General features: G+C 32.0%; 2 protein-coding genes across 11 annotated transcripts; both read left to right on the forward strand.

Moving 5' to 3' along the window:
• The first annotated feature begins 354 nt into the window (after window positions 1–354).
• LOC100245307 (uncharacterized) lies at window positions 355–6,567 on the forward strand. Its single transcript, XM_002282019.5, has 7 exons — window positions 355–756; window positions 1,798–1,855; window positions 2,132–2,212; window positions 2,361–2,396; window positions 2,532–2,771; window positions 2,862–3,003; window positions 5,587–6,567. The coding sequence occupies exons 1-7, from the start codon at window positions 578–580 to the stop codon at window positions 6,072–6,074; spliced, it is 1,224 nt and encodes a 407-aa protein (XP_002282055.1). The 5' UTR covers window positions 355–577; the 3' UTR covers window positions 6,075–6,567.
• An 8,484-nt stretch (window positions 6,568–15,051) lies between these two features.
• Window positions 15,052–22,472, forward strand: LOC100267610 (B3 domain-containing protein Os01g0234100). 10 transcript variants are annotated; one of them, XM_059735901.1, is made up of 15 exons: window positions 15,058–15,665; window positions 15,874–15,954; window positions 16,041–16,074; window positions 16,465–16,522; window positions 16,857–16,886; window positions 16,977–17,085; window positions 17,193–17,399; window positions 18,095–18,182; window positions 18,296–19,573; window positions 19,666–19,743; window positions 20,413–20,444; window positions 20,537–20,699; window positions 20,788–20,994; window positions 21,282–21,375; window positions 21,492–22,472. In XM_059735901.1, exons 9-15 carry the CDS (start codon window positions 19,502–19,504, stop codon window positions 22,235–22,237), a joined length of 1,392 nt encoding a protein of 463 aa, XP_059591884.1. In that variant the 5' UTR covers window positions 15,058–15,665; window positions 15,874–15,954; window positions 16,041–16,074; window positions 16,465–16,522; window positions 16,857–16,886; window positions 16,977–17,085; window positions 17,193–17,399; window positions 18,095–18,182; window positions 18,296–19,501; the 3' UTR covers window positions 22,238–22,472. The 10 variants fall into 10 exon arrangements, with proteins under 10 accessions (XP_059591885.1, XP_059591886.1, XP_059591889.1 ...); XM_059735902.1 differs by lacking the exon at window positions 16,465–16,522 and having other exon boundaries at window positions 15,052–15,665; window positions 17,204–17,399; XM_059735906.1 differs by lacking the exon at window positions 15,874–15,954 and having other exon boundaries at window positions 15,056–15,665.
• Window positions 22,473–24,090: the final 1,618 nt, after the last annotated feature.

Consider the following 24,090-nt stretch of genomic DNA (forward strand, 5'->3'; position numbering starts at 1 on the left):
TATTATTTATTCTAAAAGTTCTATTTTGATTTATATAAAAAATTATTTTATACTTAATCAAATTTTTCTAAAAATTATTGATTTGATACATTGATTTCTAATTAGAGCCAAAGTAAAAAATAAAAAAAAAGTATGAAAAGCATGTACTTGAGCAATGATTTCTGCAACATGCACCCTGACTAATAAAGGAACTTGGCCTACAAGCACCCAAATATGAATTGGGCCTGATCCATCCAAAATAATGGGCTTTTCAGCGAAGCCTTACCAGTACGATCCAACCCATCATTTCAATCTATGCGGCCCCATTCTCCGTTGGGTTTCAACGTACACTATCCGACGTCGTTTCATTGTTTACAACAGCGCAGAATAGAGGTCAAGGAACGCCTAAGGGATAAGAACTTAATCCTAAAATGCGCACGGTGCGTTGGTCCAAGCAGCTGGCACACGTGCGATCCTACTCCGAGCTTCACCACCTCTAACAACCGGCCCCAGTATCTCGATCTCACCCACTCGCGTCTGAACCTGAATCAATCGCTGGATTCAATTAGGGTTCGTTTCGATTCTTGTGGGAGAAGCAATGTGGCGCGATGGAGGCAAGCTCTACTGGGCCAGAAAGGAGGAGGCTGTCAAGGTTGAAGGAGTTGTCGTGATCTTCGCTTGGGCTTCGATTCAGGAGACCCACTTGAAGGAGTTTGTGGATCTCTACTCTTCTCTTGGATGGAATTCTCTTGTTTGTCACGCCGGTTTTCTCAACGCGTAAGTCAATTTCTTTCAACTTAGGGTCTGTTTGGTTGCCTAGAAAACGGAGGAAAATGCGAGAAAGTGGAGTGAATTCGGGAGAAGTTGTGCTTTGGTTGTGTTTTATGTTCCTTCTCTTTTCTGACCTTTTCAAAGGCAACCTTACGGAGTCTTTTTAGGGTTTCTTATCTAGTTTATTTATTTGTTGCTTGGATTGACGGTGGAGGTTTTGATTATTTTTATAGATGAGCTGAATTTTCAGAATTGAAAATTGAGCAGGTTTCTAGTTTTATGGTATACAAAAGTCTGAAGATAGGTTTTTTGCGATCCACTGAGTTCCATTTCCTTTCCGTTTTTCAAACTCTTAAATTTCCAATCCTTTTTGTATGGAGGTTAGGGAAGAGTTTGTGTTGAAAACCTGTTCCACACCATTCTTTGGATTGATTCAGAGATAACCCGTCTAAACTAATTGCAGCTAGAGCTTTCACACCTTGTCGAGACTTGAAAGGCACAAAACGATAGTGGTATACAATTTCATAGGATCTAAAGCATTATGTCTATAAATACACAGAAAACACACTTTTCTTCTTCTTTTTTTTTTTTTTTTCTTGAATTGAATTCAAGAATATTTTGTAGAATGCATTCCAACAGTCTTCCGCACATGAGCACAAGGAAGAAACTAGACACATATTCCAAGTATCAAATCCCTTGACTGACAACCCTAATGTCTTCAGTTATACAATGATGTTATTCTTCCCACACTCTTCCCAACTTCAAAAGGTTAAGAATATTCTCCACATCTTCCATGCCCTGGAATTCCTTCTTGTTGTATCCCAAGTTTGGGTGAAAATCAGTTAGCTTCACCATAACTTTCACATGACAAAAGTAAGAGAAGGTCCCAAGCACATGAGGATAAAGGCTAGTGAATGAGTAGAGCGAGCATCAGTATTGGCATGGAAAGAAACAATTAGGGATCAAATGCTAGTCTTGTTTTGTGTATATTGTTTTGTTCTATTCCTTTGCCGGGCTTATAATTCTAAAAAATTGTGACTAATGCAGTTTCTTTCCTGAGAAGGCCACCTCGCTAGCATTTGTTGCTCTCAAGGAGCTTGTTGAGGTCAGTCTTATTATCATTTCCCTCTGCATATGCAACTTTGGTACCTGTTCTCTTTTAATTGGCATTCAATGAATTATCAAGGGCTACAATCTGATATAGATGATAGGGCTGAGTGGATTCCCACATTGGTGAAGAATCTGTGAATGGAATTCAACTACAATATGGCGTGGTGTTCCAGACTAACAATTTTCATGTATTTTTTTAAGCATGAGAGGCATTTATATGGATTTGGATTTGATTCACAGAATAAATAACATTTTTGTTATGGATAAGCAGGAGCTGAGGATTAGACCATGTCCTATAGTCTTTGCAGCCTTTTCTGGTGGTCCAAAAGCTTGCATGTACAAGGTTTTTCAGGTAAATCCAGGGACAATGTAGGCATCCAATCTTGTTTTTTATGCGCTGTTGCTTTGCCCCCCTTTTCTCCCAATCACTACAAATAATCCCCAATGAATTTAAAATGCTGGGTACTTTTGTTTCAACTTTCAACTGGTATCTGATGCAGATTATTGAAGGATCATGCGAAGCACACCTTCATGTGGTATGCTTTATTTCCCTTATCTCCAATTTGGTTTTAACGGGTCATATCTATTTTAGAATTGAAACTAACAATGTTTTTACCATGTAGTAACCCAATTGCTGAACATTACATTTGTTATTTGTTTATTTTGTGAAGGATGATAGTCGATTGGTCAGAAATTGCATTTCTGGATACATCTATGATTCTAGTCCAGTAGATTTTACAAGTGATTTTGGTGCTCGATTTGGTCTGCCCCCCACCATTCTCAAAATGCCTGGTTCAACAAAACTAGTATCTTGGGTGGCAAAAGGTGTTGCTTCTGGTCTGGATGCTCTATATCTCACTAGGTTTGAGTTCCAACGTACTGAGTACTGGAGGACACTATACTCTTCGGTCGTAAGTTCCTATCTGATCTGTAGCCCCTCAAATTTGTCAGTTTCTTTTTGCATCAGTTAATGCAACATCTTTTCTCTCCTCTTTTGTTAGGGTTTGGGAGCTCCTTTTCTCATTTTATGCTCCAAACATGATGATCTTGCTCCATATCAGATTGTTTGCAATTTTTCTCACCGTTTACAAGATCTTGGGGCTGATGTTAAACTTTTGAAATGGAATAACTCCCTTCATGCAGGTTTGCCCTCTAATCTTTTCCCTGTTTCATTATCAGGACTTCATGGTATAAATTCAAGTTTTAGTATCAAGTAGTGAATTGGCTGCCTCCATAAATGATACATATTTTGTACAGCCAGTGATACTGTTGGAAAGTAGCCAATATGACCATTAAATTTTATAAAACAAAAAATCATCAAAGATATATGCAAATATATACAAATTATCAAAGATATTTTGTACAGCCAGTGATACGTGTTTTGCCCTAATTTTTTCACTTTTAGTTGTTTTTGTGCCCTCAAAATATTCATGATTTATGATGTCCAATGCATTTTCTTTTTGTTTTAGGTCTGCATGCAACAGTGTTAAATATCACATGCTGACCACTGCTGGTGATTGTAATAAATAAATCATAATCTTAAACGAGTCTTGTCAACTTATTGGAAAAGAAGCTAGCATCAGTTATGTCCACTCGTTTATTTAACGGATGAATAATTAAATAGAAAGCAGAGGACTTGACCAAGTACGTTGCATATCATCACCATATCAGATGCTGGTCCTGTTTTTGTATTGATGCTGACTGATATGGAAGCTAAGCGTTGGATAGTTGAAGCTATTGAAGTATGGTGGGGAGGACTTTGTCTTGTGAGATGATTTTATTTTTTTATTTATTGATAAGTAAGCAATTGTATTAAAAAAGCGCGAAAAGAGCGTAAGAGTATACTGGTCGTATACAAGTAAAACAAGCAAGAAATAGAAAAGAGGGTACAAAAAAAAATACTCCCTCCCTCAACCAAATACCCAACCACTCTATGAAATCAATCAAATGCATATACCCATCACCTATATACACCTTAACCCATATAGAGAAATTGTTTAGGAATAAACTTTTTAGCATTTGATCAGACAATTCCTCACTATCAAAAAATCTCTTGTTTCTTTCCTTTCAAAGCGTCCAGAAAATGCAACTAGGGGCTGCTCTCCAAGCCTTACTACACCATTTCTCTATAAAAGTCCATTCCATCCTAGGAGGGTTTCCCTAACTATGTCAGAAATAACCCACCGAACACCAAAAATGGAGAATGCCAGCTGCTATAGTAATCTCGCCTTGTCACAATGAAGAAGGATATGGTCTATGGTCTCTAACTCCACTTGGCATAAAGCACATATGTTGGCCAAAGTCCACCCTCTTTTTTGAAGTTGATCCAAAGTCAATCTTTCCTCAACAAGCCTCTCAAGTGAAGAAACTCACCTTTGAAGGAATCTAGGGGTTCCACACAATGTTATCAAAGGCGATCACCTAGGTTGCCTAGGTCATCAGGCCAGACAGGGTAGATAAAAGTCGCCTTTTGAAAACCTAGGCAAGGCGACTTCAAAAAGGCAATGCCAAGGCAATGCTTAGGCAATCGTCTTGGGATAAGGCATAAGGCATAGAGGCGAGCCTTTGACCATGAATTAAGATTAAACATACTTAGATCATAATTTCATTCAATCTAACATTGGATTAAATAAAGTATAAGATAAAATATTATATTATCATAGAGATAATAAGATGGATGGTTATCAATCTAGTCTTGATGAAAGTAATGACAATTTTAATTTCAATAATGACTATGATGATGATTGCCTAAAGCTTCTCTAGAATGTTCAATCTCTTATTTTGTTTTTTATTTTGCTTTTTAGATATTTGAAAAATTAGAATATACATTTAGATAGGATGAATATCTTTAAACAAAATGATTTTTTTATAATATGGGGTATAATATTTAACACTTTCAATAATTATTACTATTTTGTTAATTTTATAAGACATTGTGAGTGATGAAAAATTAATAGTGTTGTTGATTGTTGAAAACAACGCTTATATTGGTTGAATATCGAATAGGTAAATATATGTATATTTTTTATTGTCTTACTATAATTAGGTTATCGCCTTGTTTTTCGCCTTTCGCCTTAGGCTAAAAGGAGTCTTATCGCCTTGATATTGCCTTTTGCTTTTGACAACACTGGTTCCATAGTATTTTTAAAGGGAAAGGGGTTGTACAACCATTCTATGACACAGAATAAAACCCCTTAATAGAGAAGACCCCTTTGTTCCCACCCTTCCAAACCACTCTATTCTGTTCCTTTTTCGCTGAATGTCCTTGAAGTAAAGAAAGAAAGCGCTCCATGGCACCCAACTCCCAATCATTCAGGTTCCTAACAAAATGGAAATTAATTTCAAGTCCCTTTTTGCAGAAATTCCAATTGTCTTGTGAGATGATTTATGTGATCATGTGGTGGGTCCTGTACCTGGGAACATGTCCAACATGTACTGCCTGTCTATTGTGCTTGAGAACCCAGACTTCAGTTGATTCTTAAATGCAAACTGGCTCTTTACTTTGATGTTTTTTATCATCGTCAGGATTTGTATCAACTCATACCTTCTCTTTACCAAGGGTGTTAACAGTGTCATGTTCTCTACAGGGTCTGGTCCCCTGCTCCTCTTGCTACTGAAATTAGGGCTAGGCATACCTGAAAGAGGTTGAAAAATAAAATATAAAATATAAAAAAAATAGAAAAAAAAATAAAAATCAAGCTCATTTGTTCTATTATGCTGCTTCAGGTCATTACAGGCAATATCCAACTGAATACAAGGCTGCTGTGACTGAGCTCCTCAAGAAGGCAGCTTCAGTGCATCTCCAAAAAATCCAACTTGAAGGAGAAAGAGCAGGCATGGAGGGTGCACAGGATGAGATATCTGAGTTGATATGCAACCTCCAGAAAGCAGCAGTGAACTCAAACCAGAGCCTAAGAAGAGTTGCAATCGAGCCGAGTGACCACTTCTTCTTGCCAAGTTCAGCAGAGTATCAAAATGGTAGAGACTCTGGACCCTCACCTGATGAGCTGAAAGAAAGATCAGTCCCTGTGCCTGACCCCCCACGCATCAGTGCACATAGTGTTCTTGGGCAGTTCCTCTTTGATGTTTGTGTCCCTAAAAACATTGAAGGTTGGGATATTAAATTTTCTGGCTCTTTGAATGGGCAGCCGCTTGCTTCTGCTCGTAGGTATTCTCAGTATGTAAGCAAATGCACTCGTCGCTCAAGATTGTAGTGATCTCTCAAGGATAAAAATTGTGGGGATCGCTCTATGTGAACTTGCTAGGATGGTATGGAAGCCCCTAAGAGGTTACAGGCAAAACTTAATCCCTACAAGGTGCTGAATACATCCAAGTTTAGCAATGTAACAATCAGATGTTATGTATGGGACAACTGGAATAGTTTCCATGCTTGAAAGTGGGCTAATTTTCTTGCAAGTTGTACAGTTTAGTGAGGAAAAGATCATATGTACAGAGTGAGTAACACGGTTGAAGGGACTGATGGGCTTCAGAAAAAATTTGGGTTAATCAATCGACAAAGCCTATATAAAAAATGTACTGCCCAGAGGCCTGCTTCTGATCCAGTATGTTGGATCGGGTGAGTGATGATATATAGGTATTGAATAGTCGTGTAAACCTGTGGATAACTTATGTCTGTACAAAGATCCTTTTTGTATGAGGCCGGAACCTTCAAGATTATCAATGATAAATGAATGTGTTGTTAATACAGATCTCCTGCTCCTTTAATTCAGTAAATATACGGCAAAGGAAGGATTCTTTCATAGTCACATGTTTGGAACAGGGGAATGATCATTTTGCCATATTATCCTCTGTAAACAATTTTGAGTTGACTCCTCGACTAGCTGTTACACTTTTGAGGGAATAGGTCAACCGATAATCAATTTGTCGACTGGTCCCTTGACTGCTTGAGGTTCTCCTTAGTAGGTTGAGTGACCTGGATTGGTCCCTTGACTGGTTGAGGTTCACCCAAGTAGGTTGAGTGTCCGGTAGCCTCCTTTCCCGCTGCTCGACTGATCAATCTGCCACTCGAGTTACAAAATCTTTTGTTTTGATAGTTTTAAGCTACAATATTCCAAGGAATATATATATTCTTTCTTAAAGTATAGAGTGGTTTTTTTTTGTTTTTCTACCTAGTAAGTTAGCTCCTTCCTTTAGTAGTTCCAGCTCTTAGTCTGCTGAGAGAATAGAATTTTTGACCAATTATAGGAACATTCCTATAGATAGCGGAGAACTAGATTAGATCTCAAGAAATAGAATCCATGCAAGGAAAGGACTATGTAACCATCACTTGTGAAGAGTAAACCTTTTTGGCTATGTAACTGGGAAAAAAAACATGATGGTTTGTGTTTGGTATAGTTGTATTCATGTTATAATTATATTAATTTGTATAACTCATTTAATAAATAAGCCGTGTTCATGTTTGATTGTCAAATTCCTCTAACCCGTTCTCTTAATAGTATCAAAATGCCTTATTTATAAGCCAACCTTTTTACTTAATAGTGTCAAATTAATTTGTTTATGCCCAAAGTTCTACAACCTATATAATTTTATAAGTTTAAAGCATTTTAAATTTATAAAAATCGTATAGTTAAAAAAATTAAATAAATAAGTAAATTTTTATATATTTCAATATAAATATTATAAATATTTTATAATTAAAATATTAAGTAAAATAATAAACAAGTGTAGAATTAAAATTTTAATTTATTTTTTATATTATAACTAAAATTAAATAATCAAATTAATGAAAATGTAAAAAATTAAACTTGAAAGTTAAAGCAATTAAAAATCATTTGAAAATAATACATTTATAAATTTTAAATTTTAAATAAGTTAAGTGGATTATAATTATGTTATTGAGTTTAATAGGTAGGTTGAAATTGAGTTAATGGGTAGTACTCCAACTTAAATCATTTATTAAATAAGTTAAACTAATCGTGTCATGTGGTTTGTGTAAATAATGGGTTGTGTTTGTATTTGAGCCAAGTGAATTTTCACTATTTCTTGCACTAGTATAATACTAACCCAACACAACACAAGTCATTGTCACCCCTAGTTTAAATCTTCATGGAATTTTTCAAAAACCATTATAACTTAAGCAATCATTGAGAAAAGTTGGTTTTTATTGTTCAAGGCAATTTAAAGATTGAATTGGATGTAGATTTTCTAAAATTTGTAAGACAAGGTGTTTTTGAAGATATGCAAGGAATCCTATCTTAATGCATCTCAAATTTATATTGGATAAGCATCCCAAAAAAATTTAGTTTAACTTAAAGCTTTCTTGGTATATGGTCTTGTACTCTTATCTTAAATTCCGATCTTCTAATAAAATGATTTTTAACTTTATATCCTGCTCAAAAGACAATTAAGTATACAATTAAATCATTATCATTTGTTTCATAATCATCAAAATTTGTGAAGGGAATTTTAAGCTCAAATTCTCCACAAAACCAAAAATATCTAAACAAGGTTCTCCCTCAAAATATGCATTAAAATCAACAATCAAATTCATACTATTGATAAATAATCTTTGAGCATAAATCCATAAGAGCACAAGACTATATAACATCTAATAACCAATAATCAAAAGTGGCATAACATGACCACTATTCATGAGAAAATAAAGGCTAATCTTAAATGAGAAAAACACCCAAGAAGGGGGGTGAATTGAGTTTTTAAAAATCTTTTTAAACACAACAAATTCAAACACAATAGAAGCAAATATAAAGAGATAGAGTTAGAGAAATCAAATTCAAATTCAAATTTTATATTAGTTTGACACTTCCTTGCCTACGTCCACTCTCCTCAAGCTCCTAACAGAGTGAGAGTTCCACTAACTTGAAGCTTCAACCAAGCTTCTAATCTCCTTTACATTTGGATTTCGGCTTTAATGAGCTCTTACACAATCTCTTCAAGATTCAACTCATTTGAAGACTTTAACACTCAATTTTACAAGAATAAATCCCTCAACCTACCTCAATGATAGCTCAAATACAAATCAAAGCTATGATGAATCACAAAGGTGCACTAAAGGATATGCAAGTGAAGATTGAATGCACCAAGAAAAAAATGAGAGGTTTTAAGGCAAGAACAAGTTGGTAGACAAATAAATGCAGGTGTTCTATCTCTCATAAATGAAGTAGAGCTCTCTATTTATAGGTTTATAACCTCGGGAGCCAAGAAAATCAAAAAGTAGTCTTAACCGGTCAAGTTGGGGGTCGATCGGATTACTAGTCGTTGGAGCATTTAATGCTTTGACAGATTACCATTGCTTTGACCGAACCTCAACCGAAGGTCGACCAGGAAGGAAGATACCTTGACTGGGAAAGGAAGACTATTAGAAGAGAGAGTGTGTTTTTGCATTCCTTGACCAGACCTTGATCGGGTAAAGGGAATCGATCGACTGGTACCCTGGCAGGTTGAGTCGATTGGCCCAGTGCCTCGACCGGTTCAACATTTTGGCCCCGAAAACCTTTTTTTTTTTCTGTTCTTTTCTTTTCTAACACTTAGGTAAGGTCTTTAGGTAAATTAATATGCCAATTTTGAAACGTTTTGCCTAAGGTACATTTGATAAAACTCGGGTTTTAATGAAATTGTAACTTTAAAGAATAAACCAAGTTTTCCAAATAGGCATGAAATGATATGTAAAACCTAAGTGCACCCATGTATTCATCTTACATTTGTTTCCTATGATTAAAGGTCTTCCAAATGTCTTGATCTTGTATCAATTAGGTCATTTGATGAATTTCCAAATTAATACATGAGATTTTTTACAATTCAAACCAATTAGTAACTTAAACATGGTTTGTTATCATCAAAATATGATTAAGAGAACCTTTGGGCTAACAATTCATATATAAAATAACAATCTACAACATATCCAAAATTAATCCAGAAAACATCAATGGATATTGAAAGAGAATTCAATCGGGCTTTGACATTGGAGTATGGTGATGCTAACTTGGAAGCCTCAATTGTTAGAGGGGGATATCCTGATATGTGTTCTATTGAAATCCACACGATTGGGTATTGATAATATTTTTGTTAAAATGATATTTTATTATGTTTGATTATTTCTTTTTCAACATAAGAGTAAACATATTTATAATAAACTAATTATATTTACATTATGAGTCCTAAAAGTCCTAATTAACATAAGAAACCTAAATAAATAACAATTTCTATCAAATTTCTAAAATTATTCGAATTTGACTTTATATCGGAATTTTAACAACCTCCCTTAAATCGAGCTATAAACTCAATCACACCAAACATTATCTTCAACTTCTCAATCACATCCGACTTTTGTGGCTTTGTAAAAATATTTGCAACTTGATCTTCTAATATACAAAACTCAAGTTCATTTTTCACAAAGTTCCTTAAAATAATGAAATTTGATGCTTGTTTGTTTGCTTTTACCATGAAACGTCAGATTCTTTGTTAATGCAATAGCAAACTTACTATCACACAAAATTTTTGTAAGACCTTTTTGTTTATTCTTCAATTTACTAAGCATCCTACAAAGTCAAATTGTTTGACATGCTAAGGAAGTAATTGTCATTTATTCAACTTTTGCAATTGATAATGCTACATCTGGTTACTTCTTTAATGAGAATGAGAATGCTTCTATTCCTAAAAAAATAAAAAATACCCAATAGTACACTTTTTTATATTTACATCGCCTTCCCCAATTACTATCTGTGTAACCCACTATATTGAAGTTGTTTGAATAAAAGTAAAAAATTAAATGATCACAAGTACTACTTACATACCTCAAAATTCATTTTACTACTTGTAAGTATGACTGATATGGTTTTTCCATAAATCAACTGATAATTCCCACCCCATAAGCAATATATGGTCTAGTAGAAGTCAACTAACAAAGACTTTCTACTATGCCCTTGAAATATGTGGGATTTACCATCATTTTTTAGTCTCCACATCACCTCTCCTAGTTACTATTTGTGTAGCCCACTAAATGGAAGTTGCTCGATTAAGAGTAGAAAATTCAATGATCACAAATGCCACTTACATACCTCAAAATTCATTCTACTACTTGTAAGTATGACTAATATGGTTTTTCCATAAATCAACTGATAATTCCCACCCCATGAGCAATATTTGGTTTAGTATAAGTCAATTAACAAAGACTTCCTACTATGCCTTTGAAATATGTGGGATTTACTAATTCTTCAATGCTTTCTTTTTTATTATCTATTGTCACTTTACAATAGGAATATGAATTGTTCATGACGATTCCATTTTGAATCACTTTAAAATGTCTACGACATACTTCTTTTATGAGATAAAGATACTATCATTTGTTTGTTGGACTTCAATTCCAAGAAAATAAAACATTAATCCTAAATCCGTCATCTTAAATTATTGTGTCATTGTCTCTCTAAAACCTTCAAACATTTGGTGATAATTTTCCATAAAAATTTAATCATCCATAGAGGCATACAACAATTACATCACCATTAGAATTTGACTTGATGTAGACTGGGCATTAAAAATAGCACTTTTGAAATCCATGTCATAATAAATAAGCATCAATCCATGTGTACCAAGAACGTGGTGCTTGTTTTAACCCATATAATGTCTTTTTGAGTTTGTAAACTTGTTTCTCTTATCATTCCTTAATATATCCTAGTTTTTGTTATAAAATAAAATAAATAAATAAAAAAACCTCTTCTCCAAGTACACTATTAAGAAATGCTCATTTCATATCCATTTGATGAATTTTCTACATTTTTTAAGTTGTAAGTGCAATTGATGCAAAAACTTCTAATTTATTAATACCTAGTTTCAGTTTAAGAATGATGCTTCAACTTAGGCAGTCCGTAAGTATTTTCAAGATCATCCTCCTCAGATTTTAGTCTTGGAGGAGATATCCTAGTTTCTCTTTAAGAAGCGACAAATTTAAGCCCAACTTGTTGCAACTAAGACCATGGAGTATTAGACTCGATCCCTAAAAACAACCTTCAATCATTTCTCAAGATGAAGATGAAGATATTGAAGCAAAGTTAGAGGATTCCTCTACCAATTATTTCTAAGATAATGAAGATGATTGCAAAAGAATTCTCCCACTTATAAGAAAATCAAAGTGATCTTTGATCGCTTGAGGGTACTCTAAGATAAGAAGACTTGAAAGTTACATGACAACATATTTAAGCTTTTTGGTTATTTCAATTTCTACATTTGTTATTATAAAAAAATAATGATAAGATAAATATAAACATATTAATATTCTTAATTTTATTAAATATAATATGTATAACATTTAAATGTGAAGATATGTTTAAGATGGATGAAAAATCTTAAAAATCTACTTGTTTTAGGAATGATAACTGAAGTTTTCTTAATACTCATAATTAAGTATAAGAGAAACACAATTATTTTGATATATTAAATTTGTTCATTCACTCTTTCTTATTTTAATATTAAGATTTTAGGGATGGTTTTAAAATTTTATTGTATAAGTTTAAATTTTAAACAACTCATACCCTTTAAATGACCATATTTTCATGTAAAATGAATTATGAATGTTATTATTATCATTCAGTTGTAATTCATTTGAAAGATAAAAATGTGACAAAAATTGGAATCTTACTGAAAAAGATTAAAAATACAAATTTAAAATTCTTAAGTAGATTTACACACTCTATGTTGTTGCTATTTTTATTTTATTATTATTAATTAATATATTTTTTTATTACCAATGGATTAGTAAATAAAATAAAATTTTAAAATATAGATTTAACATTTTACCTTTTTGCAAAAAACAAAACTTATGGATTTAGGAGTTTCATTTTTTTTTAATCTAAATTTTTTATAAATTTATTTGAAATTCTTCTTATATGTGTTTATTAAAATATTGAAATGTTTTTTCTTCTTTTACTCCATTGTGCTATTGTTTGTTAAAAAATATTTTTTTATTTGTTAAGTAAACTATGTGCAACCTTTGTTTAATTTTTAATTCTATTAATAAATGTTAATAACTTCTATTAACATATTTTCCATTCTTATGTACATATTCATTCATTAGAAAACTAATAAATATAATTATGTTAAGCATAAAAATAATCTTATATACAATATGATTCACATGATAAGTTTACATTCAATAAAGAAATATTAGTAATTGTTATTCATATTTTTTCTTTCACGTGCACATATTATGCAAAATTTATACATAATTTACATTAAACATAAACGTAACTTTATATACTTTAAATAGACATCGTCTTTATAAAAAAAATTAATTCACTAAAAAGTGTTACCAACTTTATGTTGTTCATGAAAAATTTACAAATATAATTATACAAAATTTTAAAATAAGTTTATATCCTCTAAATGAGTAAAATTTAAGGAAGAAAAACAAAATGAGTTGGAAAGAAACAACATAAGTGAAGAAAAACTACATGAAAAAAAATATAAACCTTATAAGAAAAGAAAAAAACTATGAAAAAAATAAAACACAATAAACCACATAAGAAAAAAGTTTTAAAACTTTTCAATATTATTAGTTCACTTTTTACTCTTAGAGTAGTACTATTTAAAAATGCTTTTAAAATTGAGAATTATGGTAACACCATATAAAAGAGGACAAACCATGTAAAGTGAGAGAAAAACCAAAAAGAAAAAGAAAAAAAAGAATGAAAGAGCATAGAAAAATGGTGTGAGAAAAAAGATGTTAAAATGTCTAACTATTGTTAATTCCTTCTTAAATTGCTAATATAAAACATTTTTTTGAAGTTGAGTGGGTTGGAAAAAAACCACACAAAAAAGGCCAAATCATGTGAAAAAAATAATAATAAACTTTATGAGGAAAAGAAATGGTAAAATCAAAGTAATCAAACCATGTAAGAAAAACCATGTGCGAAATCTGTGTGCGAGAAACCATGTATGTGAAACCGCGGGCAAGAAATTGTTCATGATAAATGACATAAAAGGAAAAATTTTAGGATCTTTTCTCACTTAAAGTATCATTGAAAAAACTTTTAAAATTTATAACTTAATTTAGAGAAAAACTTTGAAGAAGGAAGTGTTTTGAAAAGGAAAATTGGTTTCAATTTAGAAATTACTTTATTTGAAATGTGGAGTGTTTTTTAAATGCTCAAAATTCAATTATTTGAGAAATGAGATTGCAAGATTGAAGCTGCTATTTTGTTTTTGATCTTAACGTCAATCAAAATCGAAGGTATGAATCTGACATATCATTTTCTTTGTACACGTTAATATATTATATACATCTACTTTTTGAGCAAATATAAATGTATCTTTAGGTTATATAACAAATGAGTATGAAAATTTTCCCATGTATGTTACAAGAATTTTTATTTTAATACTTGTAGTTTGTTTTCCTCTTTCCTCTTGTAGAATTATCATGAAAACTTTGAAAATTTTGAAATAGATTTTGATAAAAAAAAATTAAAAAAAAATGAAGAGGGAGTTTTGGGATAAATTAATTTTAATTTATTATTATTTTTTTTTTGGAAAAATGATGTGCTCTTCTAAATATTTAAAATCAAATTATTCAAAATAATCCCTAGATCGAAGTTGCTTCCTAAATTTCCAAGTATAAATCCAATGTGTGCACACTAATACTAATAAGGATATTCATTTTAAATAACTTTAAATATATTATAAGATATAATCTACGATGATGGAAACTTGCAAATAGGTGTTATAAAAATTTTCTATTATTAGACTTGTAATTTGTTTAAGCAATTCATTTGCAAGTTTATAGATTTTAAATTTTGTTTGTTTTATAATTATTCCTTTCAAAATTTCCTCAACATTTTTGAATTGTTCATCCAATTAAACACACCTCAATAAAAAATCAAATGTTTTTCCTAGTTTTATATACAATATCGTTTAATTATACTAGCGTTCCTCTTTCATACAAATGGTAAAATTAGATTAGCATTACAAATTTTTAATGCTCTAAATGTGATTTTGTAATCTAAAATAAATTTAGATAATAAATTATTTAAATATTTATTTGATTTAAAAGAGAAATAAAGTTTGTTTTTAAGACTCAAAATTTAATTTCCAAGAAATATAATGTTCTCAATAAATTGAAACTGCATCTTTCATTTTTGTCTTGAAGTAAATAAATTGTATTATTGCATGATTTAAAGTGGAAATTTAGATTAATTGAAACTGCATCTTTCATTTTTAATTATGTACTCTCTAATCAAAGGAAACTTAATTTAGCTTATGATATCTCAACTCATTAAACTAGTCAACTCTATTCTAAAAATTACTTCAACCATAGAAAGATTAGATAAATCATCATGAAAATCTATCTTTTAATTAGCATAGTTTTGACAGTCATTATTACATTATTGTCATTGTGTCTATTTCATTAATTCATAATGCAAAGAAAACTCACACCCAATTCTTCATGTGATTATTACTTAGAATTATTTTTCCATGAAAAAATCTCTTAAAACCAGCATTTAGCATTCATGCCCATGCACACCAAGTCTCATTCGTCATCACACACTCAAGGATCTGTCTAAACAGTAGATTTCCTAGGAGCCAAGACTGTATGGAAGAAAGTACATATAGAATTCACATGGACAGACAGGTGAGAAAGGGGGCTCAACCAGTAGAATACTGTGTCGTCCACGTGGGCAAAGTCAAAAGATATTTTGAATTTCATTAAACTCAAATACTAAGATGATTAAAGAAGATCCAATATGACCAGGGGTGTGAAGTTTTTGGGTTACTGTTGAAAGTATGGAGATGGTTCAGGAAGAAAGGGCGATGATGGGGAAGAACATGACAAATGGAAGGTATAAAATTGCATCAGATCTCAGAGGAGAGTCAGTCTAACTGGAACCAAGTATACCAAATGCCTACTGCTTTATGGTTTATTCTCTCTATAAGGACACATCATTGTCTCTTTGCATATTGGGTCTCTCTCTACATATTTGTTTTCTTTCTAGGGACTCTTATTAGTTTCTGTCTCTGAAGCATTTGGTTCTGTTTGCTCACCATCAGATTAGGCAGAGCTAGGCTTTGGAGACCGAGCTGGTTCTGTTCCAGGAAAGGGTCTCTATCCCTGTTCATAGGGCTGAGCAAGTGAGACCCACTTTACTAGATTTTGCTCTTCATTTCATGAATTGTGCTAATACCCTGATATGTTTTTTATGTTATTTTTGGTGTAGGGTTAGGGTTTTGAGCTAGTTTTGGTTGAGAAAGGTGAGATTAGACAAACTTGAAACCCTAATCTCTTGTGGGTAGTCAAAATAGCAATGATTATGCCCTTGTTTTTTGCAAAAAGAAATTGCTGGACATGGTATTTGTTTTTAGGAGAAGAAATTCTGCAAAATAATTATTTTCTATATTGGAAATTATGCTTATCTTTGGCACAGGAACCACCATTAGGCATTTCTATGTTCTTTTTTGCTCCATTTTATATGTCCATTGTTTATTTGATGGCCATTTTGAAAATCCCAAATTTGGACCATCCAGGAATGCCTTCCTGCTGACAATTTAAGCTAGCATTGATCTGATTTGTACTTGTTTCGTTCGGTGATCTCTCCTCCCAACTTGCCCTAAAATTTCCGTAATTTTCATTTGATGTCCTAGATTTGATCCATCCAGTGTGAATTCCGCAGCACTGGCTAGCGTTCGGAGTTCTTCTGTGGTATGCTTGGATGTCCAATCGGCGCTAATTCTTCTATTGTGTTTTTTCAATAAATTCATGCCTAAATCGATCGACATGAATGCAAGCATCACCAAAAATGCCAACACTTATCGTACACTATCATAGGAAATTTTAGATTGCAGTGTTCAATGAAATCTATCCTACACCATTAACTAGGTAAATAAAGAATCTTGTTGAGCGAATCGTTTCTGAATGGTGGTTTTGTTGATCAATCGCTATGGGATGCCTCAACGACGTCTAAAGTTTTAGAAATGTTGTGTTTTTATGATATGAATGGTGGATTAATGGAAAATTTGTGTTTATGCTTGTCCAGGTAGTTTCCAATAATTTCAGAATTTTGAAGGTCAGCGAATTGATTTGAATGTCCTTTTTACTAGTCTTAACATATGACAGACCCTCTGATCTGCTGCCTCTATGACCTATATTTGAATAGGTATCCACTAATGGAGCAAGCAAAGAAAATTATAGCTGATCATGGTTCTGAGTTACCAAGCCTGACTAGAACAATGTCTAGATCAAATGTTGCCAAAGGGTTCTGGATGGTAAGATTGAAATTCTCCCCCAATTTCTTGAAATCAATGAACTCAAATCATGGATTTTATTTAAGATGCATATTTATGCACTAAGCCACTAACTCCTCTTATGGCAGTATTTTCCTAGGAGTTTCTGCAAGTTGCATTTGCCAGAAAATGATGCAACAATCATTTTGGAAGATGAGGCTGGAGAGGAATATGAAACAAACTTTCTTGTCAACAGATCCGGGTTGAGTGCTGGATGGAGAAAATTCTCCTTGGACCATCAACTAAAAGTGGGTGATATCTTAGTGTTTCTTTTGGTCGGGCCTTGTAAATTCAAGGTAGCTGTTAAACCTTCTTGTTACTTGGATATACAACCTTTTTGTTTCAATTCCTGTTGGTGCTGGTTTCAATTACCTCCTAATTAATATCACAATTCAGAATGGACTAATTCGGAAGATGTATTCAATGCCCTGAAAAATTATAGGATTGGGTTGCAAAGCAACTTTTCTATACAGGTGGGGTAGAATACTTAGCATAGAAGATATAGGGTTGAGGGTGGTACTGAAACTGTTTTGGGTCATTATTTCTAGTGTGTGATATCAAAGGAAAACAGAAAATGTAGAAAGTAGGAGTTGGGAAATCTGGTGATCAAAAAGTAAGATTCAAAAGACTCAGTAATTGAATAGGTATTGTCAAGAGTGACAAAGTAGTTCTCATGTTTGAGTTTCTTCTCTCCCATGCAAAAAAAAAAAAAATGGAATGGCTAATTTCAGTACTAACTAGTATGGAATTTTGAACTTCACCTCAGGGCTTGGGAAATGAAACCCCAAATCGCTCTGAAGAAAACAATAGAAGGAATGTGAATGATAGGTTAATTCATACTTTTTCTTGAGAAAAGGTTTTGTAATTCAGACTTCATATTCCCTTTGGCATGTGGATTGTTGTGTTTAATTCTGAAATTTCTTACTGCTTGAAATTGGTATCTGTTTTCATGGTAGCTTTCTCTGTCTTATTCTCATCTCCAACTTTCTAGGTGTTCATTGTGAGGGTCGAAAACACAATAGAAGATGATGTTGCTGGATGCCTTCTTGATTTGAGGGACAGTCGACGAAAAAATCCCTGTAAGTTGTTTCACTTCTTTGTTTTGCTTCTTTAGCCATTTCCAAATGCCCAACAAAGTTTTTCTTAACCTTTTCCTTTCCCCCCCACCCTTTTTTTTTTCATTTGCATGTAGCACTTGGAAGAAGATCAAGCAGAGAACAATAACCTGTTTATGGAGCCATTCTGTATGGACATTTCTCAAGAGAATGCTCTGAAGTTTCAGAGAGTAGAGGTTTTTGATTAGAAAATCCTCAGGCGGATAGCAGACTGTTAATTCATTTCAAGTTTTGGAATTTTGGTTTTATATATACATTAATATTTGAGAAATTGATGGATAGATGCTCCTTTTTCAGTTGCCTATTCTCAATTATGGTTGAATTGGGTTTATGTTGGCCTTACACACTTCCTCATGCTTGCCCATCAAAACTAACATTTTTTCTTTGGAGAAGTCCGGGTTTTTGGAAACCTTCAAATCACAGGTTCAAACAATAAGCTTAGGGTTAATTTCATTCACCTCTCCTGAGATTTTAACTAAATACATTTAGCCCCTATAAATTTGAAATTTCATCATGCGCCTCTTTTATTTCGAGTGAAAGTATTTGATAAAATTTCAAACCTACAAAAATTAAATGTATTTAATCGAAACCTCAGTGTAATAAATGAAATTAATCCATAATCTTATTCTCATTCTCAACTTTAACTGTTGTTTATAAAAGATATTTGCTTTCTTAAACTTGTTGACATGAAAAAATAAGGGAAAAAATATATATTTTAAAAATATTGAGAAATGAAAGGCATAATTAATTTTTAAAAATCAAACAAAATTTGAAAGGAAATTAAATAGGGTATTTTTATTAAAAAAATTAAATTATAAATTCTTTTAATAAATTTATCTTACAATAGATAAAGAAATTCTAATTAAATTTAAAGAATGAGTTTTTTTTTTTTTTTTTAATGATATTGTATTGCAGAGGGGTAAAGAGGTACCAACCATGACATAGAAATCCCAGAAAAATGAAAATTTTAAAACTTAAAAATAAAATAAAATAATAGGTATAATTACGAAAAACTTTGAGGCCATATCGTAAATTAATAAAAAAAAATTTAAATTTTGGCTCCAATGCTGTAGAGGATGGAGTCTTTTCCAATACAAAAAACTGAAAAAGGGTCACATCCTCTTTTCATTACAGCCACCGTACAAAAGACATCCATTTTTTAAACGAAACGGTCGACTTTCTAACTTTCTCTCCCCGTGTCCTCTCTCCATTACTCTGAACTGAATCTCTCAAGAGAAGTGTGAGAGAGCTTTCTGAGTTCTGGGTTGCCATCTGTATTGGTTATGGCAGTAGTTGAAGAAGAGAAAGTGAAGGTAAAGGATGAAGTCCAGCAACTGAAGCAACGGACTTCAGAGGTTCTCCCTCACTCCTTATCTTATATATGTTAATTTTTTGTGTTCATCAATGTGGGTATGTTTATGTAAGTGTGTGTATTGGTCACTGGCAGATGAAGAGGAAGCCATCTGCTAAGAGAACGTGCCCAGAGATGAAAAGGCACTTGGATCATACCCAGAAGATCAAGAAAGTTAGAATCTTTTTCTTTTTTTTTATTGCTCCACATTCTTGTACATCTTGAAAAGTTGATTCCGTCGATGGGTTTTAGTTTATTGCTTACTGGAGCTCTTGTACTTTTGAAGATCTCCAAGATAGCGATGGGTGCAGAAAACTTTTCCTCTGTTTTTTTCTTTTGTTTTTGGATTTTTGGGCTTTTGTACAGATGAGGTTTAGGGTTTTGTTGGAGAGTTTTTGTACTGGGATAGGTGGGCTGAAATGAAACTCAAAAGTTCTAATGAAAACATTTTTCCAAAATGGGAAAACCGAAAAGGTTTGACACTTAGTATTCACTATTGAAAAGGTGAAAAGAGTTGGAAGACTTTGTTTGGCTCTCACAAACAAAGAGAAGAAAAGGGAAGGAAGGGAGAGGAGTTTGAGGATGGTATTATCTTCCTCTCTTCTTTTCAAGCTTATTCTCAATTTTCTCAAACAGAGTAGGTGTGGAGTAGCAAAATGTATAAAATTATCCATAATTTCTATTATATTTGCTTTTCTTTCCTTCTTTTCATCACAACCAAGTGACAGAAATCGATCTCTCTTGCTAGTTTTTTTTTTTCTCCCCTTTCCCTTGTTTCTGCTAGATGGTATTCATTACTAAAATGATGAACTAATTGGAACTAAGTGTTTTACTCCCAAGCAGGAAGTTTCTGATGCTCAGCAGAAGGCCACAAGGTTGGTAGATTTATTTGGTTGTGCTTTTAATTCAAAATACCATAGGCTTATACTTGTTTCCTAAAGATACTGTTTCTATGATTTATGTCTAGTTGCAAGAGAATAAGGGTCGACACAGATCATATCACCAATGGTAATGAGGCAAAATCTTCTGTCATGGAGAGAGCAGAGAAGGTTCAAAGGAATCTGCCTTCTGAAATCCCTAGCATGATTAAGTCTATGCTACCATCACATGTTACAGGCGGTTTTTGGCTGGTTAGTATGAAATTCTTAAGAAGGGTTGATATATAAACAAATTTTGGAGTACTAAGAAATTTGCATATGTTTGAATTTTTTATGACAGGGTCTTCCTAAGAAATTCTGCGATGTGCATTTGCCAAAGTATGATACTACAATTATTTTGGTGGATAAAAGGGGGGCTGAATATAAGACAAAGTTTCTTGTGGGAAAGACAGGATTGAGTGGTGGATGGAGAGGATTTTCAATTGCTCATAATTTACTTGAAGGGGATGTTTTGGTTTTTGGTCTGGTCCAACCTACCAAATTCATGGTGACTATGTTTGGTCCCTTGTTCTTGTATTGTTTTTCATTTTTCTCATTTTCTAGTTTTTTGGAAAAACAAAAGGAAAAAGAAACCTGGAATTGAACCACTCCAATTGATCGTTAAATTTAGGATTATCCTGAGAAACAATCACTTTGATGGTCCTTGTTACATGGAGGGTTGTTTTCTGCCATGCAGTTTGCATGATGGTTGAGGGTTCTAATTCCTGCACTTCTACCATATGAAATGCTGCATATTAGACTTTCTCCCTAATCATTACTTCTTGACTCTTACAGGTATACATTGTGAGAACAAATGGTTTTGATGAAGTAGATGGGGCTCCTCTTGTGCTTCTGAATTTAGAGGCTTGTGTAAAACAAGAAGATTTTGGTAAGCGGTTTCAATTCTCTTTGGCTTTTCACTGTTGAGTAGTTCTATATGTCTATCTGATCATCACTCCATTTAATCCACCAACTGTTTTTCACTTGAATGTTGTGCACCAAAAGATCTAGCAGGGGAGGATATCAAGAGGTGGAAAAATGGAGAGGTGAAGTGTTTGAAGAATTGTTTGCCAAACAGTCCTCAAGAGAATACTAAGAAGGAGAGCCTATCAGTATCAACTACTGAACTTGGCCTTGCAGCATGTCAGTCAGAAAATGACAGTGATGGGCATGGTTCAGAAGTCTTGGAGAGGATTAGATTCTCAGAATCTGCTGTTGATTTTAAAGAAGTGAAAAGTATGGAAGCTTTCTCCATTCTTGTGAATGGTTTGATCATAAACTCTGAGTTTTCCAAACACCTCCAGACCAAGTACTATGAACTCTGCTGCAGTCAGAAAACTTATCTTCATGATCATCTTCTAGATGGCCTCAACTATAAGCTGGCTGCTGGAATCATTTCAGAGACTGTAAACATTGCTGATGCCATTAGAGCTAGCAAGCTCACCACCTCTAGAGATAATTTTTCTATTTGGAGCAAGACCCTAAAAGCCTTCCAGGAGTTGGGGATGAATGTCGGCTTCTTACGAGCTCGGTTAGACCAACTTATGAGCTTTGGCTTTGTAGAAAACAGGAAGAGAGAAGCTAGGCTTGAAAGAGTTAGTGCAGAAGAGAAGATAAGAGATCTAGAAGGGAGTCTTCTGCATGTCAAAGAAGTGAGAAAGAGGCTTAATGCTGAAATTGAGGCTCTGGATTCGCCTGCTGCAGAGAAGCATGAGTTGATGTTCCAGGAACTAGCTAAATCCTCATGGTGAAGTTTGTCCATTTCTTTTTGTGTCACATATGTATAGTTTCTTGCAGAATTACACTTAAACTCGTCAGGAATCTACAATGGAAGAACCTGGGGAATGTTTTTTTTTTTTTCACCTTTGGAGCATTTCCTTTTGACATGAAAGGGAAGGCACTCATGAACCTGGTATTTTCCTTATCATCTTTATCTACCAGGTCTTATTTTTTGAATATTCATTCATTGGGGTGATGATGTTGCTCTATTTTGTATGTTCCTTGGAAATTGCTTTCCATTTTCTTGTCTAATTTTATTTGATTTGTTTAAATTTTTTATATTCTATAATTCAAATTGATCTTTGCTTCTTTTTCTTCTTCTTTTTTTCTTCCCATTATTTGACTATTTCCATTTTAATTATATATTTTCAAGGTGTGTATATATATGTTGTGAAAAATAAAAGAATGGGCTATATTGTTTATTTAAAGAATATTTTAGACTCAATTAAAAAATATACATATATATATATATATATATATTAATGATTTTGTATATAACTAGCAAGAAAAATATTTTTTTTAATATTATATAAGAAAATAATTAATTCAATTTATGAAAAATTCTACAATGCCTAAGAGGCATTGTATTGATTTTTTTAATGTGAATCATTAGTGGGGGAGTATTTTTAGAAATAAAGCTAAAAAATAATTTTTAAAAATAATTTTATAATATTATATTTTTAAGGGAAAAGTGGGATTTGATTCAATAATATAAAAATATATGGAAAAAAAGAACCCCAAATTTTTTAAATTAGTATTTTTTTCATCTATTTAAAAATAATTTAAAACCTACACTTTTTAATGAGCCATCGAATTATTCCCAAAAATGTTTTTTATTCAAATCAATTGACAACTAGACTCCTTGATATAAATGTTTTCATTCATTTTAAATATTTTATTATTATTATTATTTTATTATTTGAGATTTATTATTTCTTTAAAAACAAACACATGATAGAATTCTTATTTTAGTTTCAGAAATATTGTGCAAAAATAATCTTATTTAAATAGGATTAATATTTTTTTATTTACTAGAATTTTAAGATGAAATATTGTCAAACAAATCCTATTTAATCATAACAATCAGTTCAAAAGTAATAAGGTTGTTTATTAAATAATATATAATTATTTCAATTATGATTAATTTATTTAATATAAAATATTTATTTATTTATTTATTTTTATAGTATATATCAAAGTACAAAATATTGTAAAACATTTTATATCTAAAAAAACTCTTACAACAAATTTTATTCTTTATTATATTAAACAATTATTAATATTATATAATAAATACAAATTTATTATTAGTTTATTTATTATTAAGAATATGGATTTATTTTTAATTTATTGATACTAGAATAAACTCTTTTTTTTTTCAAATTCTTACTTTATAATGTTTCTAAAGAAAAAAAAAATCTAAAATAATAAAATAATAATAATAATAATAAAATATCTTAAAGGAAGGAAAACATTTGCATGAAAGAATTTAGTTGTCAATTGATTTGGATAATATGATAAGTAAAATGATATTTTTTGGTATAATTGGATAATCCATTAAAAAATACATATATTTTAAATTATTTTAAAATAGATGAATATAATATTAATTTAAAATTTTTAAAGTTCTTTTTGTCATATATTTTTATATTAGTGAATCAAATCCTATTTTCCCTATTTTTAAATATATCTTTAAAATAGCTCTTATATATAATTTTATTTTTAATCATTCTTTTTTAAAATAATCCTAAGAAAGCAGATAAAAAAATTTAAAATATATTTTTCCGAAAATATTTGATTTTTATTTCTTTTATTGCCAAACTTA

The sequence above is a fragment of the Vitis vinifera genome, chromosome 3 (assembly GCF_030704535.1).
Source record: "Vitis vinifera cultivar Pinot Noir 40024 chromosome 3, ASM3070453v1".
Lineage (NCBI taxonomy): Eukaryota > Viridiplantae > Streptophyta > Magnoliopsida > Vitales > Vitaceae > Vitis > Vitis vinifera.